The sequence below is a fragment of the Colius striatus genome, chromosome 5, assembly GCF_028858725.1.
Source record: "Colius striatus isolate bColStr4 chromosome 5, bColStr4.1.hap1, whole genome shotgun sequence".
NCBI lineage: Eukaryota > Metazoa > Chordata > Aves > Coliiformes > Coliidae > Colius > Colius striatus.
The window spans coordinates 15,535,425-15,559,565 of record NC_084763.1 but is presented as its reverse complement, the minus strand read 5'-3'; the positions used below and the strand labels follow the sequence as shown (position 1 = coordinate 15,559,565).

The 24,141-nt window shown below is 37.6% G+C and overlaps 1 protein-coding gene across 1 annotated transcript in view; it reads right to left on the bottom strand.

Moving 5' to 3' along the window:
* Positions 1 to 24,141, bottom strand: part of OSBPL10 (oxysterol binding protein like 10) — a 120,910-nt gene that overhangs the window by 35,639 nt on the left and 61,130 nt on the right. The window contains exons 5-6 of the mRNA XM_061997028.1: positions 16,937 to 17,147; positions 8,066 to 8,220 (exon numbers count right to left, since the gene is read on the bottom strand). Coding sequence (XP_061853012.1) covers positions 8,066 to 8,220; positions 16,937 to 17,147 — 366 coding nt within the window. The remainder of the gene's footprint in view (positions 1 to 8,065; positions 8,221 to 16,936; positions 17,148 to 24,141) is intronic.

Below are 24,141 nucleotides of genomic sequence, written 5' to 3'. Positions count from 1 at the left end.
TCCCGACTCTTCCTGCAATTCCTTGTCTCATCCACTATACACCTTCCCATTGCTTTCAAAATAAAAATAAATCATTATAAATCATACCAGAAGAACATTCAATGTGTAGGAGAAAAATTAAGCCTAGACGACTGTCATGTTTTATCCAGCTAACTTCTTGAGGGCAGTGGAAATCTGTACTTGAAACTCTTCTAAGATCTGTTCTCAGTGTGATGAATTGCTTGGTTCATCTTGGATTGAAGGTAACTGTGCATCCTCCCTATACTGTAACATAGAAGAATTCTGCCTCTTTCATCTTCTCCTTCCAACTCCTCTTCTGAGACAAGGTTTTAGAATTAAATACTTTCATCCCAGATGTTTCCATATTCAGAGCTTTTCAAATAAAGAATCACTAAAATTCATCACCACAAGGAGGAAACCCTATTTTTTTCCTAGCAAGACCAGATGGAACAGCTGAGGCCAGTTTGGAAGATGCTTCACTAAGCAAGATAAATAAATTCCAGTGTGAAACAATGACTCATTTTAAAAGAGTTCAGCCCAACTTACTGAAGTTTAGCTCAGTTATTGAAACTCTTAATGACATGGGTAAGCTTACTAATGGGCAGTATTGTCAAATTCACATATATAAACAGACTAAGAAATAAAACTGACAGCACAAAGTAAATTGCCATACAATAAACCAATTGGCACACAGTCCTGAAGCAAGACTAACATTGCCTTCAGAGTTCATTTTGCAGAGGGCACAGGTTTTATATTGAACAGAATAAGGAATGGATCCATTTTAACTCAATTTTTAAGCCTTACTGCAAGGGAATCTGAGTTGTTTATATTCCAATGACTAGTTTTCACTGAATTTCACTGGTAATTATGGAATGCTACATGAATCAGTTTCATGTTTATTCAATTAGATGCAAATTTTGTATTAAAGCTTTATTTTTAAGTAGACTGTTACTCACAAATATATTACATAGATAGCAGCTGGAATACATGCATTTGAGTGACTCAACTAAATGCAATGGCTTTGGCTGGAACTAAATTTTGATTAATTATTTGCATAAACAGTATTCAGCAGATATTGTTTTCTGACACAGTAACTATTCCAGAAAGCTAGCAAAAAATAAAATCAAGATTAGCTAGATTATCTTAGTCATTGTCAGCACTGCTGTAGCAGGATTTGGTTCATTTAATTCTACTTTTAGTGTAATTGTACATTTAATCCTTAAATATACCTTCCCTTGATTATCCTTAAATATACCTTCAATTGATTATCTTGGATTTCATTTTTTAGATGGTCTGCTACTGAATGGATTAACTGGTACCATCTTTGCCTAGAGATTAATTTATCTACCCAAGTCATTACAGGCCATTTAATGTACACTTCATACTAAAAAGTACTTAATCATGCACAAGGCAAAAAGCAGAGCACATTCAGAAACTCTGTAACATCTGTACTAAACAGTGAAGAAGGACTCTCTGTAATACTGCAAATGCTTCTTTTCCTGATAGCTTCTCTTTCCTTTATTGCACTTGTGGCTAATGCTGTATGTTCAGGGCTAAACTGAAAATCAATTACACAGATTTATGTCATGTACAAAAAGGAACCAGGAAACACTAGAAACTAGTCCACAGTCCTGGACAAGCCTGCTAGGACACAGTCACATAAAGAAAGGGTAATACAGAATTAGAAATAATTTCTTTTATCTAGCTTAGCTTGTAAAATTGCAGGAGCACTTTTAAATTATTTCTTAGTATCTGTAGTAGTTCTAAAGGTTATTACATTCTCCATAAAGAATGAAGTATCATCATATTTGGATATATACTGAGAGACAGAAAACAAAGTGACCATCATCTGAACAAACTGCACAAAAACATGTAATCTTTTAAATATAAGAGCTAAACAATTCAGTACCTCCTGTAAATAGTGCAGTTCCTTCTAACAGTTGAAAACATCAAGGTTCAGGTCATCTAGGGAACTGAAATATCTTTAATGACCTGGACTTGACTGCCCTTGCAATCACTATCACAATTAAAACCTGGTTTAGCAGTTAGATAATCAGAGCTAAAGCCTCAATCCTAAGGAGCTAAAACTTCAATCCTATTAAAAAGACACTTGAATATGGAGCGTGTGTAGAGCTTCTCATGAGCACAAGCAAGGGAATGTTAGGGACAGAAAAGCAGAGAGACTGCATAGATACCAGATCCACAGGATAGAAAGAGTCAGCTAACATGGCATTTTAAGGCTAAAAGTCACATGAAGAGAGCTAAATCACAGATGTAGCTACAGCATGATTTTTATAATAGCTCTTAACTAAACTGTTACATCAAATGAAAATTATTCCTTCCCTCTCAGGTTGCAAATAAAACTAGCGTGTTTCTCATTTGTATTTAGCTGCCAGGGGAAGAAGCATTTGGCCTGCAGTGATATTTTGTCATCTCAGAGGGGAATTCTGACACTCAAAATGACAATTAGTTGAACTGGACTTGTAGTTCATAAATGGAAGTGATTCACATCTTTATTCTACTTAGGCATCAAGTTTATTAAAACTGAATTCACTATGAGACTCATTATTTTAAAACTAACCAATTTCAGCATTTCTTGAAAAGAATTTCAACATTATAAACCCTTAAATAAGGGAAGTAGGGTCCTGTTTACTGCAGGCTGGACACAGATCAAGTTCACCTCATAGCTCTGAAGAGCATACTCTGGCATGTTCTACACCAGATTTATCCTGTTCTGCTTTAAGGGAAAAACTCTAAATAAAAATACTCTGAAATTAAAACATAGCTCACACCAAAAAGTCCAAACTAGTTTGTTAGGGAATACACAAAAAGTATTTTTTTTATGTCAGATGGAGAATAGTTCTGTTCAGCTCAGCCCTTATCCCTGCGTTTCAGGTGGACACACCAAAAAAAACCATCCAGGAAAGGAAACTAACTAAAACTTGGAGGCTTATTTAAAAAACGTAGTGGGTTTGCATGGCTGGGTTTTAGTAGCAGGGAGGGGCTAGAGGGGTGGCTTCTATGAAAAGCTGCTAGATGCTTCCCCTGTATCTGACAGGGCCAAATGTCAGCCAGCTCTAAGATGGATACACAGCTGACCCAAACCTGGCCAATTAGTGACTGACATAAAGGCTCCGTGAGTAATGTATTTGAGACAGGGAAGAAGTTGCTGCACAGGTGCTAAACTGCTGCAGCAGCAGGGAGTGAGAATGTGAGAACATCAGCTCAGCATACACCAGGGTCTGCAAAGAGTGCAGGAGGTGCTCCAGGTACCAGAGCAGATTCTCCTGCAGCCTGTGGTGCAGCACATGGTGCAGCCATGGAAGCCATGAGGGAGCAGAGATCCACCTGCTGCCTGAGGAGGTCCCCACAGCAGAGTGGGTGGATGCCCAAAGGAGACTGTGACCCCGTGGAGAGACAGTGCCGGAGCAGCTCCTGGCAGGACCTCTGAACCCATGGAGAGAGGAGCCCACACTTGAACAGGTCTGCTGGCAGACTTTTGACCCTGTGGGGAACCCACAGTCTGTTCCTGAAGGACTGTGCCCTATGGACGAGATCCATGTTGAGGCATTTCATTCCTGAAGGATTGTTTTCCCCGTGTATGAGAACCACGCTGGAGCATTTTGTGATAAAATGTAGTAGGAAGAACCCATGTTGGAGGCATTCAGTGGAGGACTACCTCCAATGGAAGGGACCTCACACTGCACCAAGGGAAGTGTGAGGAGTCATTCCCCTGAGACAAAGCAAGGGCAGAGATCATCTGTGATGAACTGACTGTAACCCCATTCCCTGTCCCTCTGCACTGCTGCCAGGAAGTAGAAACCCAGGAAGAAAGGAGGGGTGGGGGAAGGTGGTTTAAGATTAGTTTTTTAATTCTCATTTCCCTACTCAGTTTTGCTTGTTAATAAAGCAAACCTTTTCTCCCCAAGTTGAGTTTGCCTGTGATGGTACTTGTTGAGTGATCTCTCTGTCCTTATTTCGACTCACAAACCTTTTGTTACATTTCTCTCTCCCTTGTCCAGTTTAGGCAAAGGACATATAGAACAGCTTTGAGGGGGGACACCCAGTCAGGGTTATAGCATCACAAAGAAAAAAACAAAGGTATGAAAAATAAAAGACAAATGTGCTTGACCCAGCATTTCACTGCCAGGAGTTGCATCTTTCAGTGAAGATAACAGGTTTTAACTTCATGCTGTCCTATATCACAGTCCTAAACGAAAACTCATCTGGGAAGATGAAACAGCAACATCAAGAAGGAACATGCTACAATAGGCAAGGAATATACAAGAGAATAATCTCTGCCACAAAACCTTATATTTTTCTGAACTATTTTAAGCAATATCTCAAATGATAGCAAATGGTAGCCCTCTATTTGGAAGGAAGAAACATCTAAATAACCAAAGCAAGTAAAGACCAACATGTTATGTAAAGAGAAGAATCTCTAGCTCCTACATCATTTCATCAGAGGAGAAACTGCATTCCTGAAACCCTGACAGTGCAACAGATCAAAAACAAAGGGTTTACGTTAGTTACCTATAGCATCAAAACCCAACCCCAGAACTTTCTATATCCCTCAAGAATGCTTAAGGATTCAATGAAAATTGCATCAGATGAATCACGTTATTCCAGAAGAGAATGATAAAGATCCATGCTTCTTCATATACATAAAAAACACTGCAGAGAACAAGTCATTGTTTTTTTAATGATGTTGGTTAATGCACTGCTGCAGTGGCTACATACTGTGCTGAGAATTAACACAGCTATCACTAGCACATTCAGCCACTTGGTCATGTTGCCAGGAAACTGCTGCCACTGGCAGCCTGCTATATGGGAAAGATTCCTCAGCAGTTATCCTCTTCCAACAAAAAAAATCTCTGTTTTCTCTTTTAAATAATTGCTGAGCCACGTACCTAAAATTATCTTTTCCTTATAAATAACATTCTATAACATAAGCAGCTGAGTCGGTTGTTCCTCAAGGGTAATAAGTTAATGGCTTTTTCTATTTCAGACTACAGGTCAATTCACAATTTGTTTGGTCGGTACATCTACTATGTTATTCCGAGCATTAGCCAAAAAGCTCTTTCTCTTTCCTTTGGGGAATAGCTTCTGACTAAGAGATAGAGGTTACATCATAAAAAGTACAGATTTTTAGAATAAAAATCTACGCCAGACAAAGAACAAATTAGAATTAGTTTTTATCACTGACAGGGAAATCGGCACTCTCTTGTAACTTAGGTAAAAGCAAGATTCACTTCTTTTGGCAGGTATATTCCAAAAGCTCAACCTCACTCACACTCTACCAGCTTCTTCAGAAATGAGAATCTTCCAGTGCCTAGGTTTGGGGTTTTTAAAAGAAAATTTTTAAGAGAAGTAAGCTTCATTTTAATGACTCTTGTGGGATTTCTCTTTTTTTCTATGTCTAAAAGAAACTAACAGATAAATAAAAAATCATTCAGAATCTTCAGTGTCAAACGATAGCATCTAGATGCACTTTCTCATTCTCTGATGATGCCACCATAGCAAGGTATCTGGACTGCAAAACAAGTGGATTATGATGTAGCATTGAGTAATTTACAGGGTCAGTGCTTTTACACCTCTGAAAATGAACTGGTTACTCAGCACCAAACCTAGGGTCCTGCCTTGGACACACAACAGACCAGAACTTATTTTAAAATATGCTTAAATCTTGCACATAGAATTGTTAAAAGTGTGTTAAGTCAAACACCTTTCATAACCTTGGGGGGAGTCAGATATCACCTTCTGGGTGATTGCCTGGCTCAGAGAACATCCTTAGCAGGGTAACAGTTATGTTGCCCAAAACATTTCCTTCTTCAAAGCTCGTTCTCTCACTCTCCTTCCTCTAGTCAGAAAAAGAAGCAGCCCCAGCTTCTAGTTCAACATTTTGCTCAGCTCGGACAGCTGGGTAGACCTTGCAAACACTCTACGGAAACTTCACTTCTTCAAGGAAAGGATCTGACCACACCAGCCAAGAGGTGTAGCATGTCAGGGCATTATCTGGGCATGACAACTTGTTTTGTGCTTGAACCTTCCAATAGGGCACTAATATCTTGATCAAAAAGATTAAAATATAAAAATTTATCAGCTACACTTAAAAGAGTACTTCAAATTGCAAGCCAATAGAATCTATCTCAGACAACATGAAGCACAAAAAGACCCAGTGGAAGGGAAGCTGGAGGTCTGGAAAGAGCTTCCATGAATGAATCCCAATTCACGGCACTTTCTCAAGGCAAAACCAAATTTCTGCTTAATAAACTCTTCCATCAAAAACAAAAACTACATATATGAGTCTAGTTGCTTCTTCTTGCTCCACCAATCCACAAACTTCTACTTACTGCTTTTACCAATACCACCATCTTCAGCAGACCTTTTTATAACCTAAAAATCTTATTCTCCCCACTCCCTCCCTGTTTTTTTAGTTCTTTTTTAAGGGCTAGTGCCTCAGGGCCTCCAAATGCAGGCTGCTTATTTCAGGAAGACTGTCCACAAATCACTGAGGATTCTGTACTATAAACAGTGCTCTGCTCCCTTGTTTATATCCATCACTTCAAGGGTACTCCCTACTCAATAAATCATACAAGCAAAGCAGTACCTCAAGCCACAGGCACAACTCAGTATCTCTCATCAGCAAGCAAAGGGGAGGAAATTGTTATTTAAAACAAGTCATAAATGGCACAACTCAGCTGTAAAATGATACCCTGAGTTAAATCAGCTGCTGCTCTTTATGTTCTTGCTGCAAAGCCCATGCTTCCACATCCCATTTGGATTTACCAGGTGGCCAAGAATAAAAACAACTAAAAAAAAAAAAAAACAAATGAAGCAAACGGCAGTGTAGCAGTGAGTAAAGCAGGAACTCCCAAAACAATATTCTTAAATAGTCTCTTGTCTTACAAACACACTATAAGACTGCAGTTGGTTTATCTGAAAAAGAAATGACATAACTTCCTAATAAAGGGCAATTACAGGTAACTTAAACATTCTGATTAATAGACACCAGAAGTAACAGAATTTGAAATTACTTTTAAGGACAGATATGTAAGAGGACCAAAGAAACACATACTATTAAAAACATCTGGTTCATCCTTGGATTTTTTGAACTATAGTCAACTCAAGACACTATGAAAGAACTGGGAAAACAAACAGCTTTATTATGTCCCCAGCCATTATACATTTTGTGAAAGGTGATATATTGTCATTTAAGCCATTCCAATTGACAAAGAGCATTTTCTAGTAGAAAAAGGTTTCTTCAGCTCTCTCAAAACTTTCTTTCTGGTTCTCCAGGTCTCTGATGCTCCAGGTGCCCTACAATCTGTGGGGTCTCAGAGTGAAGTGTTTTTCCAGTGGGCAGCACTGGTAACCAAAGCAGAAACTCCAGTAGAAGCTGGAGAAGTTGAGCTTGGTGAGAGACTTTCAGAGCATGAGATGCCTGATACGTAGCTGTGAGCCTCCTCAAAGAGTCATTGTTTCAGAACTGCCTTTTCCCAAGTAAATGCCACAAAAGCACAAATCAACAGGCTGGTGGTTCAGGATGATGTGAACAAATTCTGCCCATAATCACTTCACAGGAAAAGGAGTCAGAAAATTTTTCAACTCAAAGAATATTCAGCTATACTCAAGAGACACCCAAGAGCAAACAACATCATGGAAGAAAAAGTAGCAAGTAAATATTGTGGTCCTACAGTCTCCTGTCTGTCCCAACCCAGCATAAGACCCAGCTTTTTCTGTCACCAGAAGACAGAAATGTGTACTGACAGTTTGTTAATTGCTTTTATGACTAGAAAAGAGACTGGATGCTTGCCATTGTCCACTGTCCAAAGTACCTCAGAGAAGCAAAAGCACACAGAAATATGTCAATGTATTTTTCTAGTTGTTAGAGCACACTTCTGCATGACACTTAGCAATTTCACAACTAACTTCAAACAAAGAGGAGACTATAAAGAAAAAAGTACAATTAACAAAAACATTCACCATCATACATGGTTTGAATCTAGCTAATGTCAAATCTCAGATACAACAGAAATGGCCTATAGACACCTAACATGCTTACCTCTGTATTTGGTTGTAGTGCCTGTCCATCCTGGGATGCAGATGGTACTATTGCCCATGTAATGTTGGCACTAGCAGATGATAAGGAGCTGAGGGCACCGTTTTTCAGTTGCTCCATGGAGTGTGACTTTGGCCCAGGCCATCCCAGGATACCTTCTGAAGCAGAAAATGGGATTCAACTTAAGAGACACATTACAGATTTCTTCCATTCATCTCATAATACTACTAATACAAATGAACTGCTGTCTGTTCCCTGCTATGCACAGTTTTACTGTAGTAACAAAAATATTCCAGCATCTGCTATGTCAATTTAGCCGTGATCAATTTTTTGTTAAGTCAGTGAAAGATTTTTAAATGTTATTCCTACCACCAGACAGAATTATACATAGAGATTGCATAATCTGGTACACCCTGGTAATTAAACAAATATTCTCTATCCACTATTTCCATAGTTATGAAGTTATTCTAGTAAACTCTCCATTTCTCCTGCTTGAAAGCAGAGTTTTAAGCTTAGCAGATGTATTTTATTTCTGTCTGTACTATTAAAAGCTCTTTATAGATGAAGTGCTAAAATGCTTTACTGGTCCCAAGACCACAGTTTAGAAGAGGTCTCATTAGAAGGAGACACATTAAATATGAATCAAACACAACCAGACATCAGAACAACCCTTATTTGTAGAGGCACCTGATTTCCAAGATGGGCCAGTATATAAAGATACCAAGACAGAAAAATCAGCTATGGTGACTGCAAAGTTATTCCTCCTTCACTGCTCTAAAACATAGTGTATCAACATTCAAATCAGTAGCCTTCAGCGCAGAGCTTCTATTTCAGCTATTAAGTACACTGCTGCTATAAAATGCACAGATATGGAAAAGAAAACCACAGCTCTTCAGTCATTACCATAATGTGTGTATGAAAACACAATTAGTGCTACAGGGAGGATCTCCTCCTTATCACTGACAACTTTTTATGATGACTCAAATAAAACCAAGGTACATTAAGGAACATGCAATTTCTCCTCTCACTATCACCAGGGGTTAACAGAGGTTTCCTGCTAATTAAATTGTTTGATCTGGTGAGGTAATGCTGTGTACTATTATATTAACACTAACATTATTAAAAAATGGGCCATGAATCCTATAGCTGACCTCTAACAAATTCTAAAGATAAAAAAATTAGAGAACACTCCTCTTGTAAAATGGCACTAAGTTATGATGACATGACAAAACCGCAGGTTTACCTGCTTAGGGTTATTTTGTGGCACCATCTTTTGCTGAAGAAAGCATATGGAAATAGTTAAGCACAAAATGATTTTCCATGATCTAAGTAATCAAAAGGGGGGAAAAAAATCAGGTGCTTTTAAAAAAAATAAACAAACGTGTGTATTTCACATACAGTCAAATTTCACACTGCCAAAGGAAGAACAACTCTGTGGCTCTGCTACCAGGCCGCGCACTGCAAAGGTTTTTGGTTATTAATGACTGAGGACTGTAAGTAGATGGTGTCAAGTTAGGTGAATCATGTGCAAGAAAATAAAACAAAAAGTTATTTTCTTGGACTGGCTCTACACATTGGCTGTACACATCAGGAAGCTAAGATCTGCCCCCATCCCAGAGGATTTAATTCAAGGCACAACGTTGGCATGCATGGCAAGGAATTAAAAGCCTAGTGACTGTAGTGATAGGATCTCTTTGCTTGTTCCTCAGGTCTTGAGCAATTTGCAGCTAGGAACAAAGGATAACCCCAGAATCCTCAAAACAAACTCTGATTCGGAGGATAATCTGAAGATTGTTTTGGCAGGTCCAAAATGGACTCTCCTTGTGAGGGAGGAAGGAAACATACCATCAGCTTGAACAATTCAACTAAATTGGAGAATTTAAAATAAAAATGCTGATTCACTTGTCTTAAACCACTTTAAAATGTTTACTCTTTTTGATGTTAATTAGTACAGATTTCAAAGTGGGAAAAAAAATTAAAATAAACCTGTTTTGCTTTTGAAGAGCCACAAAATTTTATGGAGCATGCCTGTGCTTCTCACTCTTCATTACTATGCAGTAACAAATCTCAATCTGTTTTTGTTTCTTCCTGTCAAACAGATGAATATTGGATTATTGCTGCTATTTTCCTATTACAGAGATAATAGAAACAAAAAACTGAACTGACTTCTCTTTGGGTCAGTCTTTGAAAATAAGTCATTTCCTTGGGCTATCCATTTTGTCTCTGCCCATACAATCTATTCGGCCTTCACTGGGCACTGTTTTTTTTTAATTGATATATTTTAAAAACCCTAATTTCTGTAAATAAATAGAATTAAAAGTTCCCACTTGAATAAACACCTCACTTCAGGGGAAAATTTTAAGTGTAAACATTTACTTTACCATCACTCACATATTTTCACAACAACACTATACTAGTTTTTCTCTTCAGTACAAACACACCATGAAAACCCTATTTACTTATCTTTTTCCACACTTTTTAGAGACTTTCAGAAATAGAAACTGTTACAACTATGGAAGTGTGTTTTTCCACCTGTCCCAAGGGCAATGACACCTTCACAAAACAACAAATCTTGTCAGTCTACTCAATTTTTAAACAGATCTTAACAGCACATTATGACTTAGGCAACACCAGTAGGATGCCGAAAGTTAAGGTCCAAGGGATAAAACACATCTGTCTCCTCAACACCGCTGCATATGAGAAAAATTGTTTTGTTAAAGCCTGCCTGGAACTTGACTACTTTGCAAGAAATATATACGCAGTAAAAGATATGAGTCACAAACCACAGAATCCTAAATAAGTAAAAAGTCAGCTCTCTGTACAAGCCGAAAAATTTCCATGCCTAGTTTCAAAGTGCCATCAGGGAACCTTTGATGATCTTAAATCTACAAATCTTACTCCAAGATGTCAGCATTCTCAGATCATCTTAAGGGAGTTGCCATATACTTTATAATACAGCAGCCTACTTTTCAGGAAAAAGCAAAGTATGAAGAAAGAACTCATCAGACATAATCTTAAAATTAACTACAATCAGAATACAATCTCTATATAGAAAGTGAAAGGACACAACAGCATGGTTCCTACTTCACTAACATTAGCAGTTGTACATCCAAAAGGTTCTCATCTGCACCAGGAGAAATTACTCTTAACACAAAATGGTACAGATGGTTGTTCTCTGTCTCATATCAAATCATTTTATTGGAACTCACTCTCTGCAGACTAAGCTACCATCTGTAAATAACCTGATCCACTCTAACAGAGTTGCCATCTCTGTCACTTTATGGCACTCAAAATTTTGTATCACTTTTAAAGACTTCAAGAACATCAACAAAAAAAAAGATATAAAACCTAAATATATTACGAGAAAGAAAATTTATCTTCCAAGATGGATAAGAATAGGAAGAAGCTGCTGTCACTGTTTTGGGTTTTTTAAAACAGATTTTTGCTCTGTTCTCAGTCATAGCCAAAGACAGCTAACAGAAGGTATATTCAATACTTATTTTGAGACATTTCATAATTCTAAAGAAATTCTCCAGAAAGGCAGTCATAAATGACATAAAAAGTACTCACAGCTACTTTACTATTAAGACTATTCAAAGTAATACACAAAGGCAAACTACTTCTGCAGTAAACTATGCAAAAATCAGAAAGGATGTACCAAATACACAACTAGTAAAATCAGCCATATCTTTTCTACCTCTGTAATGTTGGTTGTGGCTCCAGGAGTGAAAATCCAAGCCTGATTCTGCTAGAAGTTTAGTTCATATGTATACAGAAAATACCCAAAAATGAGCTTCTTTCCCTCAACACCAATTTACACTGTGATAAACATACAGCAGACAAATCCACAGACACAGGAAAACACTTCTGCATAAGAGATGTACAGCATCCTGACAACCTACTCTCCTTTCCCTACAAGCAATCCTGCAGTTCACAAAACTCCATCTATTTTCGGATGGCACAATAGGCTGTGTCCTACACAAATGCCCTCAGGAAAAAAGTGTTATCCTTTCACAGGTGCACACAAAAGTAAGGAGGAAAATTCTGTCCTAAGAGAAGGTTTACTTGAGATTTTTTAGTTAGACAATACTGATAATTTTCTTTAGTTGGTTCTGATTTTCTAGGTACTTGATGTGCCTTCAAACTACTGTTTTGCATGACAATTGATGCAAGAAATATGCTAACACCTACTTCAATTCGAAAACATAAACCTTTCTATTTTTAAGTCTTGGTTTATATGCTAAAAAAAATCCCACACTTTTTTTTTTCCCTGGCACAATTATAAGATAACATCTAGTGATAAAACTCTTACAATATACTGTAACTATTTCCTAACAAATACCCCCTTACCAATGCAATGATAGGCCTCCAGGAGAGACCAAGATTAGATCTGGATTCCCTCCCCTGCCAGGGATGGATGTGACAGATTTGTCTCTGCTGAATCCTACAGAAGGCTTAACCAGCAACAGCAACTGGCAGCTGCACATCTGCTTTTCATATTAGAAAAACAACATGGTATTTGCTAATGTTGTGTGGGGACCAGAAAATAACGTTATCTTCTATCAAGAATAACGTATTAGCATTTAGATAGAACAGCAAATTGTTTTGGTGATAATGCATTTAAGGAAGACCTGACTGGCCATGACAAATTTAGTAAATTACACCAGTAATTTACTAATTATTCACCCTTCCCTGCCCACAAGTACTCAAGGGTGAGGGGGTGGGAGGTGGTGTTAAGCAAGAAAAAGAACTCCACTGATTTTTCTCTCGTTCTGTCTTCTCGGCAACAGGAGAATCTCTAGATGTCACTTGTCACCAAACTGAAAGCATCGAGATTTTGTCTTTCCCATCCATTTATTATCTCAAAAAAGGAGGCAACAGAGAATCTGATAAAATAAAGTTCAAGTACACCCCTTCAACTCCAAAATCATCTTCAATCCATTTGCTGCCATGGGAGCCAAAATAAGCAACATTTGCAAACTCAAATAAACTTCAGAATATACATAGTGAGGATGAGTTTGGGTTTTGTTATTAAAAAATCCTCAGGAAAAAAAAAGGAACATTCTATTTTACACTTTGGAAAGCTGGGCAAGTGAAAACCAGAAAAATATAGGAGGAAATTCCTGTCAGGGAGATGCTTTATTCAGTAAATGAATGGCTAAAGGTGAAATACAGACTAAAATAATTAATTTATCTGTGCAGGCTGTTACTACAAGTCAGGATTCTGTCTGTCAAAACACTAAAAAAACCCCACCTGACATAAACCACAATATAAGCTGATAAGGCTACTTGCTCTGTTGACAGTTTCAGAGGGAAGGATGTTAACCATGGCAGTCAATAGACTCTAGAGACACTCTTCTGCCAAAGGCTACACAGATGGGGAAAAAAAACACTAGAAGTTTTACAGTTTTAAGTGAAGACAAAAGTTTCTTCTCACTACTTTGATTTTAAAAGGCACCTGCTTCCTGTCAGCATGCAAAATGAACTCAGGCTTGTCATAAGGCAACTGCCGATTACCAAATATTTGACATATATCTACGTGGTAACAGTCTTGGCCAGTAAGGAAATTCTTGAGAGTCTTCTCCCTCCTACAAGAACCAAATTCCCAAACCCAAAGAAGCTTTTATAGATGCAACTCCTCATCCTCAACTCACCCTATATGTAACCAATACTTTCAGCTAATAATATCCTTCTCCAGCATGTTTTTCAATGAAATAAGAAAATTAAAAGATTTAGCCAGTGATCAACACACATATAACTAGAAAAGAATTTTACATTATTTGACATAATTTTGACTCAAAAGTAGAAACACAGGATTTTGCTTGGTTGACAGTTATTGTTGATCCACTTGCAAAATCAAGCACTAACAAAAAAAAAAAAAAAGACAATCACAAAACCTCTTCCTTTAAGCTTTATAGTGGAAATAAAACATGTATTGACTATCCTTCAAGATAAGATTGAAGACTTCAGTTTAATCTTCTTGTCTGCATGTAAGCTTGAAGTCTATGACTGACAACTCATGAGAAATATGGAAATGAAGAGGAAAAATCATGTCATTCTTAAACTATTCCATGACTATTCCATAGACATATTTAAAGTCAAGACCTACACAGTTCTTGATTCTGGTCAAGATTACATTAAGCTGAATGCCAAGCTGCTTTCTTTCTACTAACATTACTGTAACACAAGGCAATACAAATATTTCCATCACAGGAGACTTTTTTTCTGTTTAAAACAATAATGGTCTGTAGATCTGTTCAAAATAGCTACTATTTAATTATAATCTTCAGTAGAGCATTCTGTAAGTTCTCTCAGCTCTTTTCAGTCCTGACTTTAGAAGCAGTGAGACTGCAAGGCCTGCAGTGCAGAGAAAAAAAAGTCAGCAATCCTGGCTTAATCAACCATAAAGACTTCAAGGCCACAAGCAGAGCAAAGGCATAGAGTGTGCAGAGAAAGTAGATAGATAGCTACTTTTCAGGAAGTTCTCTCTCTTTATGGCATATTACTGAGGACTTTTAATGCTGAAGGAAGGTAAACTCAAAGTTAAGTTCAAATCACCAAAGCTAGTCCATTGATTGTTTCTCACACTGCACATGAGTGGGACAGTGCTGCATTGCTGGACTGGATGGCTTTCATGAACTATTGGCTAGAAGCAAAAATATAAGTTATCAAATTTCTCTTTTGTCTCTCTCTACAAAATTCTTTGAATCCTGCCCCACAATACCCACTAGCACGTTGGCCACTATGCAGCAGGTAATGAGACAACATAGGGATGAAAACACTTGGCAAAAAGTTACACAGGGGCATCACATCTCATGGGAAAGGCACTTGAGACTATCAGTGGAACAGATGCTTTTAAACTAGCAAGAGTCATTTCCACCTGACAGTATCAACAGGAGACAGTAAAGTCATCTTTTGGTTGTAACTTCTGGGTATGAAATGATGAAAATTCACCTGAAGGACACAGATTTGAAATAAAATGTAACATCTCTCAGAATTAGATTTTGCTAGAGGATTACTTAAAAACATTAATCTGATTAGGTATGAGTTTATGCAGCTTTAATGATTCTAAAACTCTACCAACTCAGCAGAGATGTTAAGTCTACCAAAGCATTCCTGGACAAGTTTAAGTGTACAGGAAAATAAATAATCAAGAATTATAGACCAGGTTCTTTCAGACACCTGTGTTGCATAACAAGGCCTAGAGAAAAAGAAAGAAAAAAATAATCATTTCACTTCTAAGTATTTCAGTAGCTCCTAGTTCCTTTCTTGTTTGTTTGGGAGTTTTTTATTACATATGAAGAAATAAGCACACATACACACTGAAGAATTAACTGTTTGCATTCAGGTTCTCACAGTTACACCAAAGACGCTGGTCTGAACCAGTGCTGCAGAAATTTGATTCCTGAAAGGATTCTCCTACAAGTTTAAAGTCATAGGAGGAACAAGCTGAAACGTTTACTAAATTTTACTAAGTACTCTGTAGTCCTGGCTTTCTACAAACAACCAGGGATTCCTTTTCAGCAATTACTAACACTATGCTTGCTTTTCTCTGTTCTTGTGCACAGACCCTCCCAAATCATTATCAAGTCAAAACAGAGACATTGATTTAACAGAAGATTATTTGGACACAGATTCAAGGACATCTACAGCAAGTCTTCTGTCTCTGACAGTTCGCTTAGATCACATGGACATGAAAAACTACACTGAGGGGCTTTGAAACTAGGAAATGACTTTTCTTCGAAGCATGCTTTTCAAACTATTCTCTTTTGAAATTAAATTATACCAAAGAATTCTATTAAATGCACTTTATCATTATGGTTTAGATATGTGTAAGATGTTTTTGAATTTTCTACAAGAAAACCAGAATACAGAAAGTTTTAGAACTGTTGTTTATTTATTTTCCATTATTAATGATGTCAGAATCCAGATACAGCAAAGTCATGATATACCATAGTACAGGTCTCAAAACTTTTAAACTGTTTTTTGCAAGAATCCTTTTCACATCATTTTCCAGCTTCTCAGGTGACCATCCCACATTTCTATTCTACCCACAATAGGTATTCTTCAGAGAGACTCCTACCTTTCTATGTCAGGTAGTAAAGCTACTGTAAATAAGGACAGTTGGGAGGGAATGTTCTTGAAGCACTTCAAGAAAACAGAAAAAGCAACACTGTATACAGAGTTTTGCTACTGCTCCTCCTTTTATATCAAGTCCTGCTCTTGCTTTTAGACTAGGCAGTGCAGTTTGTGTATGGAAAAACATTGACCATGCTTTCAGAAACCAAAAAAGAATTGAGCTATATGGGGACGGAGAGGTTCAGGCCTGCAGATGTCAATGCAGAATTACATTGTTTGACATTTGAGGCTCAAAAATTTGTCACAGACTTTTTAAATAGTAGCATGGAGAACTCTTTCTTTCCATATTTAAAGAAAATCACAGACTGGAATAAATCTGTCTCAGTAGCATCCTTCCATATAGATAACTAGAAGTATGATTTGCATGTAACATTGCATAATATTACATGTATTTTTTATTAAACAAATCCATATTGTGATTTCAGTCTCAAAAAAAACACCTAAAAACATGTCAAATCAAAACCACGAAGCAGGTTCTGCACTGCCATTAAGAATATTGCCTTATCTACCTGGTTCTCCATGCCTTAACTTTTTTTTTTCAGTCTTGCTGTCTTCAGAACCTGATTTCCCTGAGAATAGATTTTTGCATTTCTTTTTTAAGGCAAAGGAAAAAAATTATGATAATGAGGCTGTAGAAGTTTACTAGCTACTCACCCCAACTTGCCTCTCTGAGGAATGGTTAATTTTACCTGCTTCACTATCATGATAAATATCTAAAAGAGAGCTTTAGCTCACCTGATGACAGTGTCCTGTTGTGATGCTGGCCCACTTGATGCATGCTTTGTTGTAACAGAGTCAGGCATTCTCCAAGGCAGCTCAGGGTGGCAGCAGAGGTAGCTTTTAAAAGCAGCAAGTCCTGATCCAAGGCAGAAAGGGGGCCAGAACTTGGGAGAGCTTCAATGGCTTGTACAAGATTCTTCTGTTGACCCTCAACTTGGCTCATGATCTGTAAAGGTCCAAAAACATTTGCTGTCATAGGAAATACCACTATGTAGCTGTTAAATTCTTATGGGTTGATATAGTGACTAAGTGTGAAGAACTACCACAAATGGATGTTAATATTCCGATCCAAACTTACCACATACTTGCCTATAAAAATGAAGGGCTTGAGAGTACCAAAGGCCTGTAAAGATGTCAAGACTGTGTTAGAGAACATCGTCTCTTAAAATAGTACGTTTAATAGTGTGACTCATACTTTCTGAAAGTCTTTGTAAGAAAATGTATGAAAATGCTGCTTAGTTCTCCATTATTAATTTAGGCTTAGATCTTCCTCCCTTTATATGTGACCTGAGACACCCAAGACCCTGTCCCTCCTCCTTTCCAACAAAAAATACCTAATCACAGTCAAAGAATGGACACTTTTCATTTCTCAAGCATCAGTAAGGAATTGTTTTTACAAATAAGGTAAGTTTACAGACATTAGCATAGGATGCAACTTCAAATACTTCTTTACTATCGGATATGAATACCAGCTGTCAGGGGAAAAGTTAATTCACTTCTAGAGTTGGACCATCCAGATGGGAGATGAAATGCATACTTATATAGCATGGAAAAAACAATATTATTTTCACAGGCTATTCTTTGAACAAACTGGCAAGCTTCCAAAATCCTTCCTAAAGCCAAAAAAAAAAAAAAAAGTTTGAATCTTCTTTCTCCTTTTTTACAGCCTGTAGGAAATTATACAGGAGCATGACAAGCCTCTTTTCTTACACTTACCTTGCAAAAACTTACAGGTTTTTATTGGATACTTGAGGTATTCAAAGCTCTCAGAAAAAAAAAAATCTGAAGACTTTGTAAGCAACAAAGATTCAAGCTCGTTTGTCCAAATTACTGTACTGTAAAAATGTATTATTATGAACTTCATTACTTTACTATTATCATTACTATGTTTTCCAAGTAGTGTGCTTCCTGTAACCTCCCTACTCTGTGGTAAATACACTGATTAAAATGTATACATTGATCACACTTAAAAGAAATAAAGGAAACCGAACTCAAAGATGCAAATAACCATTCTTGCAAATACATCAGAGTAGAATTAAGCAAAAAGCTGTTCTTGCAAAGTTCATAAGGAAATTTAGCTAAATGCCTTGCTGAAGGTTACAATAATGACATTTTAAGAGTTGACATTTAAAACAGATACCAAATATTCAGTAGAAGTCACAGTCAATTTTAATTCCCTTTGACAGAAAACAAGATCAGTCAGAAGGTGACACAGACCCCCATGATCCGCAGCTTTAGGGAACTGGTAGAACCCCAGGCAGTGTTCTGCTTTGAGAAGTCACACACCACATAACTGAGCTTCACAGCACAGAGAGAGGGCTGCTTCAAAGCTAAAACAGAAACAAGAGTACTCATGCAAATATTCTTCCCTTAGGAAAAGAGCTCATGAAGGCAAATTGAAAGACCAGCTAGGAGAAAAAAAATAGATCATCTTCTTCCTGTAAGACTGCACAATATAAGTGTATGGAAAACTGTTTCATTCCTTTTCTCATCCTAAGTAAGAATGTGAAGTTGAAAACCTGATGTTCTCATGCTTCACAGCAAAAGAAATGTTTTATTTTCATTCCAAAGTGACTACTTTTCCCCCTTTTTTTTTGTGAGAATCAATTTCCACTTTCCCCTCTTCCATAATACAGGACAACTATATTCCTCTGCAGCTAAAACAGAAACATAAGACAAACTGATTGGAGATCTCAGGAATCATTCAAAAAGTTGATGTTTGCAGTTGTCACCTAGCCAAAAACTTTACAGGCTTTTATCAAATATCTTCTTTCCAGATTAGAAGAAATTTAAATTTAATCAGTGATTTATTCTTCCTTTATCCAAAACAAGGTGTTGCTCTGAGTCTTACTATTCTCTAACCAGTCTAAGTTTGAAAGAAGCTCTTTGGCTTCATCCCTTCTGTGCTTCCTAGCTTCACAATCTAGTGATGATACCAGCAGCTGTTCTACATACCTGACACAGCAGGAGACACCAGGACAGTAACTTCTGTGTAGGATTCGAAGCATTAGAAAACTTGCTGAACACTTACTGCTTCAAGAGCACTGTGTTTAAGGTGCTGAATCAAAACAACAATAGGGAAGAACCTGCCCTATTCTAGAGAGTGGCTGAATAACTCTGTAGCAGGTGGTGAAGGAAACAATGTATATTATTGAAAAAGCAAGTTATTTTTACACTCTTGTCAATTATTTTTTTAAACTAATTAACAAAATATTTTAGAGGACTTGAAGTGTGGTTGTTCTAAAATGAATAAATCAAAGAGGAGCTAATAAAAAAAGCACCAAATCTCACTAGATGAAATTCATTAAACACATTAAGCTTTAATAGTGCAGACACTAGGCCATGCAACTGTAGAACTATACTCTGTCTTACTTGGGGGTGTTTTTTGCTGTCCCAGCAGAAGGGGAGGCACTCTAAGTTGGTTTCAAAACCAGAATAAAAAGCTTTGGTTTTGAGAAAGTTAAATAGTAACTTCTGTTTTGCAAACTGAAACAACTTGCTTAATTTTGAATAACTTTGCTCTTGCACAGGGTTATTTTACTGCCTTAACAGCTCTCCATCCTCTCTATTTACAGACAGTTCAAATTAGTAATTGTCTACATGTTACAATAACAAAGATTATTTGCCCCCATCTTCTCACCAAGTCTCAACCCACTTCTTCTACTCTTGTGGCAACTTTTGTACTCTTGCTTCACCTACCTAGAAGTCTGGGGAAAAAAAAAGCATATTCCCACAAATGCATTTGAATTTCACAAATACAATTTTATGGTAGGTACAAAATAGAAAAAACAATAACATTATCAAGATTACATGTATTAAAATTAATTACATGCATGCATATATCTAACATTAGTAGGTCTGCATTTACCTAACTGCAAAATACTCATTAAGAGGAGGCCTCCAGCTAGGAACAGACCAGCTCATAGCATGATTTTCTCCATCCTCAGCCAACAGCAAGAGAACAACCAGACCACATTATGTGTTCCCTATTAAGACCTGTTCCTGAAGCCTGAAGGAGATTCAGATCTTCTAGATGGCCACAAATTCCTAGGTATTGTCCATATTTTTGTGGTGTTGCCAGTTGCCAACCAAAACCACCCTATCACTTTCCCTTCTCAGCTGAACAAGGGAAAGAAAATATAACTAAAGGCCTGTGGGCCCACATAAGGACAGGGAGACATCCCTCACCAATTATCATTGTGGGCAAAACAGACCTCACTTGAGGAAATCAGTTTATTAGAAATCTAATCAGAGTGGGATAATGAGACATAAAATCTCAAAAACACTTTCCCCTCCACATCTCCCTTCTTCACAGGCTTAACTCTACTCACGATTTTCATTACTTCCTTCCCTGCAGTAGCACACAAGATAAAAGAATGAGAGTTGCAGTCTGTTCATCACCGAGTGTCTCTGCCACTTACTCCTCAGGAGGACAACTCCTCTTTCCCTCCTCCTGCGTGGGAGACTGTCCCTCCCATGGGAGAGAGTTCTCCATGAACTTTTCCAATGTGAGTCTTTACTATAGGCTGCAGTCCTTCAGGAACAGACTGCTCCAGCATGGATCTTCCACAGGGTCACATGTCCTGACAGCAAACCTGTTCCAGCACAGGCGTCTCTCTCCATGGGTTCACAGGTCCTGCAAGGAGTTGCTCCAGCACCAGCTCCCCATGGGGTCACAGACTCCTTAAGGCATCCCACTGCTCCGGCATGAGGTCCTCCCTGTGCTGCAGGTGAATCTCTGCTCTCCCCTAGCCTCTACAGCTGCAGATGCAGGGCCTGCTTTGCCATAGGCTGCACCACAGACTGCACCATAGACTGCACAGAAATCTCTGCTCTGGCACCTGGAGCATCACCTGCCTCTCCTTCACTGACTCTGGTGTATACAGAGTCATTACTCTCAGACGTTCATCTCCTCCAGTCGGTGTTGAACAGCAGCTTTTTCCCACAATTAACATCACTGATTGGCTCACTTTCAGCCAGTGGGGATTTGTCTTGGAGCTGACTGGCATTGGCCAGCAGACATAGGGGACGTTTCTAGCAATTTCTCACATAAGCCACCCTTGAAGCACCTCTCTCTGCCCCAAAACCTTGCCACACAAACCCAGTACAATCCTTCTGAATAAGAGTACCCTCAAAGAAACCTGCCACTCAATGACACCCTCATAGAAGATGGAATGCAATGGAATCATCTCCGATATTTTCATAGTAGGTCATCTGCTCTCTACCACTTGCTCCAAAACAGACAATTACAGCTTCTGTTGCTACCTGCTTCTTTCTCTCTCTGGATCATCTTAAAAATCCTGTGTGATCGCTTTCCCTACCTTCCCCAGCCACTGCAACTGCCAACTACTTCTTTGTGGCTGGAACTGCACCTCCGGGACCTTCCTGCTATGAACGCACTGACAACCATGACATACGGGACCAAACAGTTATTTGACAAGAACCCAAAGAAATGGGTAAGTAGAAACTCCTCTGTTCTCAGGCTCACCTCCATAGTATGTAAAAGACAGAAAAGGCTGAGAGATACATTTCTTTGCAATCTTAGGATTATTTCAGACCTAGTAAGAAGGAACGTTCTTGAATACAGTAAATAAGCTAAAATTAGCTGTTAAAATGAATTTAAGAAATAAAGATGAAAAATTGAGGTACTATTTTCTGTGCTCAAACAAAAAAAATACAGTAATTCAGTATTTCATTAAAATACTATGACAATACATTAATCTTTCTCATGTAGAGAAATCACTTTACGAAACTTGAATGTCACTTTTGATTTAAGGCTTCAATTTGTTTCTGAAACTAGAGAGATTCCCAAAACTATAAAACAAACTCTCCGTTAAATACTTTTTTTCTCATCTTAAAACAAAGATACACAGACACTTCAAAGGAAGAGAACTGAAGAGCCACACCTAAATGAAAGAGCATACAACTGCTTTTGACATGATTTTATTTACAGTGGAAATGCTCTTGCTATCCAGACTCCAGGACTAACAGGCCTAAGCCTGTTTGTCCAGCCCAGACGGGTATTATGATAACCAGACCATCCTTCTAGAATTACTAATCCTACAGGATTCCACCCAAGTAACACAGCACACAGCAACACCCTAAAGGAAACACCATCTTTAGGCCATCCAGAAAACTACTCAATCTACAGGTTTCTCAGGCATCTCCTAAGACACAGTGATTTCAAGCTCCCTGAAGCAAAGGAAGAATGACATCAGCCATATTACTTCAAAGGGCAAACAGACACTCTTCCTCCTTTGTCTTATAGGCCATGTGGAGCTGGCCAAGACAACTTAAATACTTTATACCTTCCTTCCCTACTTTTGGAATATAAAACCTGAAGACAATTCTTGAGACTTCCTCAGCCACAATCTGATATGCACATGACTAGTTTAAATTTTAATGTATTGTATTTTCTTTTTTGGTATTGACCTTCACACATACTGAATCTTTTACAGTAAGTATTAAGATATTTTCATTATTTTAAGATATTATTTTCATTACCCATGTATGAAAAAATCCAAAACACCCCAGAGAAAAAGGAAATATTGTTTTAGCACTGAAGATTTTCAGAGATGGGTGGATGTTGCACTTAGGGAAATGGTCTAGTGGTTGATAGGGCTGGGACAAAGGCTGGACTCAATGATCTTAAAGATCTCTCTTCCAGACAAAACAATTCTATGGTTCCGTGATTCTATTCTAAAAATTCAGTATCATCAAGCTCCTCTGTGACATGCTAGAAAATCATTAATCAAGGAGACATCTGGCTCCATCAGTTAATAACTCTTTTTCTGTAGTATTCTCTATGCACCAGCAGCACATTGTCTGACTACCTATCTTGGGGCAATTTTTCTAAAAGATTTAATGCAGTAGTTTTTTATTTTTAAATCCTTTCCATTACTGAGTGCATGCAAGTTGAAAGCAATTATTAAAAACATGGGAAAAGAAACAACAGGGTACTTACACAAAAAACAGAGCAATTGTAAAAACAAACAGTTGTGTGGGAAACCCTTTAGACATTTAAATAGAAACAGAAATGCAACACAGATCACTCTTACCAGCTCTAGTTGCCCTTGAGAGAAATATAATGTCTTCAAAAGCTGGAAAATAGCCAGTCTGTTGCTTCAGTTTTGGGAGGTTTTTTTGCTTGTTTGCTTGGGTCCTCTTTTAAATAAACAGTTACATGAAAACACAATATCTCTCTCCTCTTATCACACATATATGCACATCTTCTGAAAATATTAGTTTCTTGCTTTTAGACAACAGTACCAAAAGAAGAACATTTCAGAAGGAAGTGGGAAAGGACATGAGGAGATACCAGCTTTTAAAACCACCCTAGAATAAATGTTATGAGTCAGGACCTTGGATCTCATTGTTAAACAAGAATTTAACCCAGTAGTTTATTTTTTTTATTTTAATATAAATCACTTTTTTTTTTTTCTTAGAAGCAAAAACAGATGAGTGACAGAAGAAAATCCACCCACAAAAAATAAAAACCTTCTAAATCACTGTAAACCCAACATACTGGGTCACCATATAAACCTAATACAGTCATCAATTCTGACCTTGAGCAAGGACACCTCTTGCAATCTCGACCTGTATTTTACCAACACCACCACAAATTGTCATATTGTAAAAACTAAAAGTTAAAAGAGAAAAACAATATATGTAGAAGTATTTTATATCTATATACATGCACATACCAAGTATATATCGAAATGTAAGATATATGTAGCTGGAATTCCCACGTCACTAAAGCAATCCTATCAGTCATCAGTTTGACAAAAGAGCTATTAATTCAGCTCAAGTTCACAATTCCCATTCAGTATTTTCATGAAACTTTCTCCATTTTCAAATATTTATTCTGAAAAAGGAAAGAGCATAAATGCAAAAAGACTATTGTAAATACCCTTAATCACCAGCTCAAAAGGTACACCTCT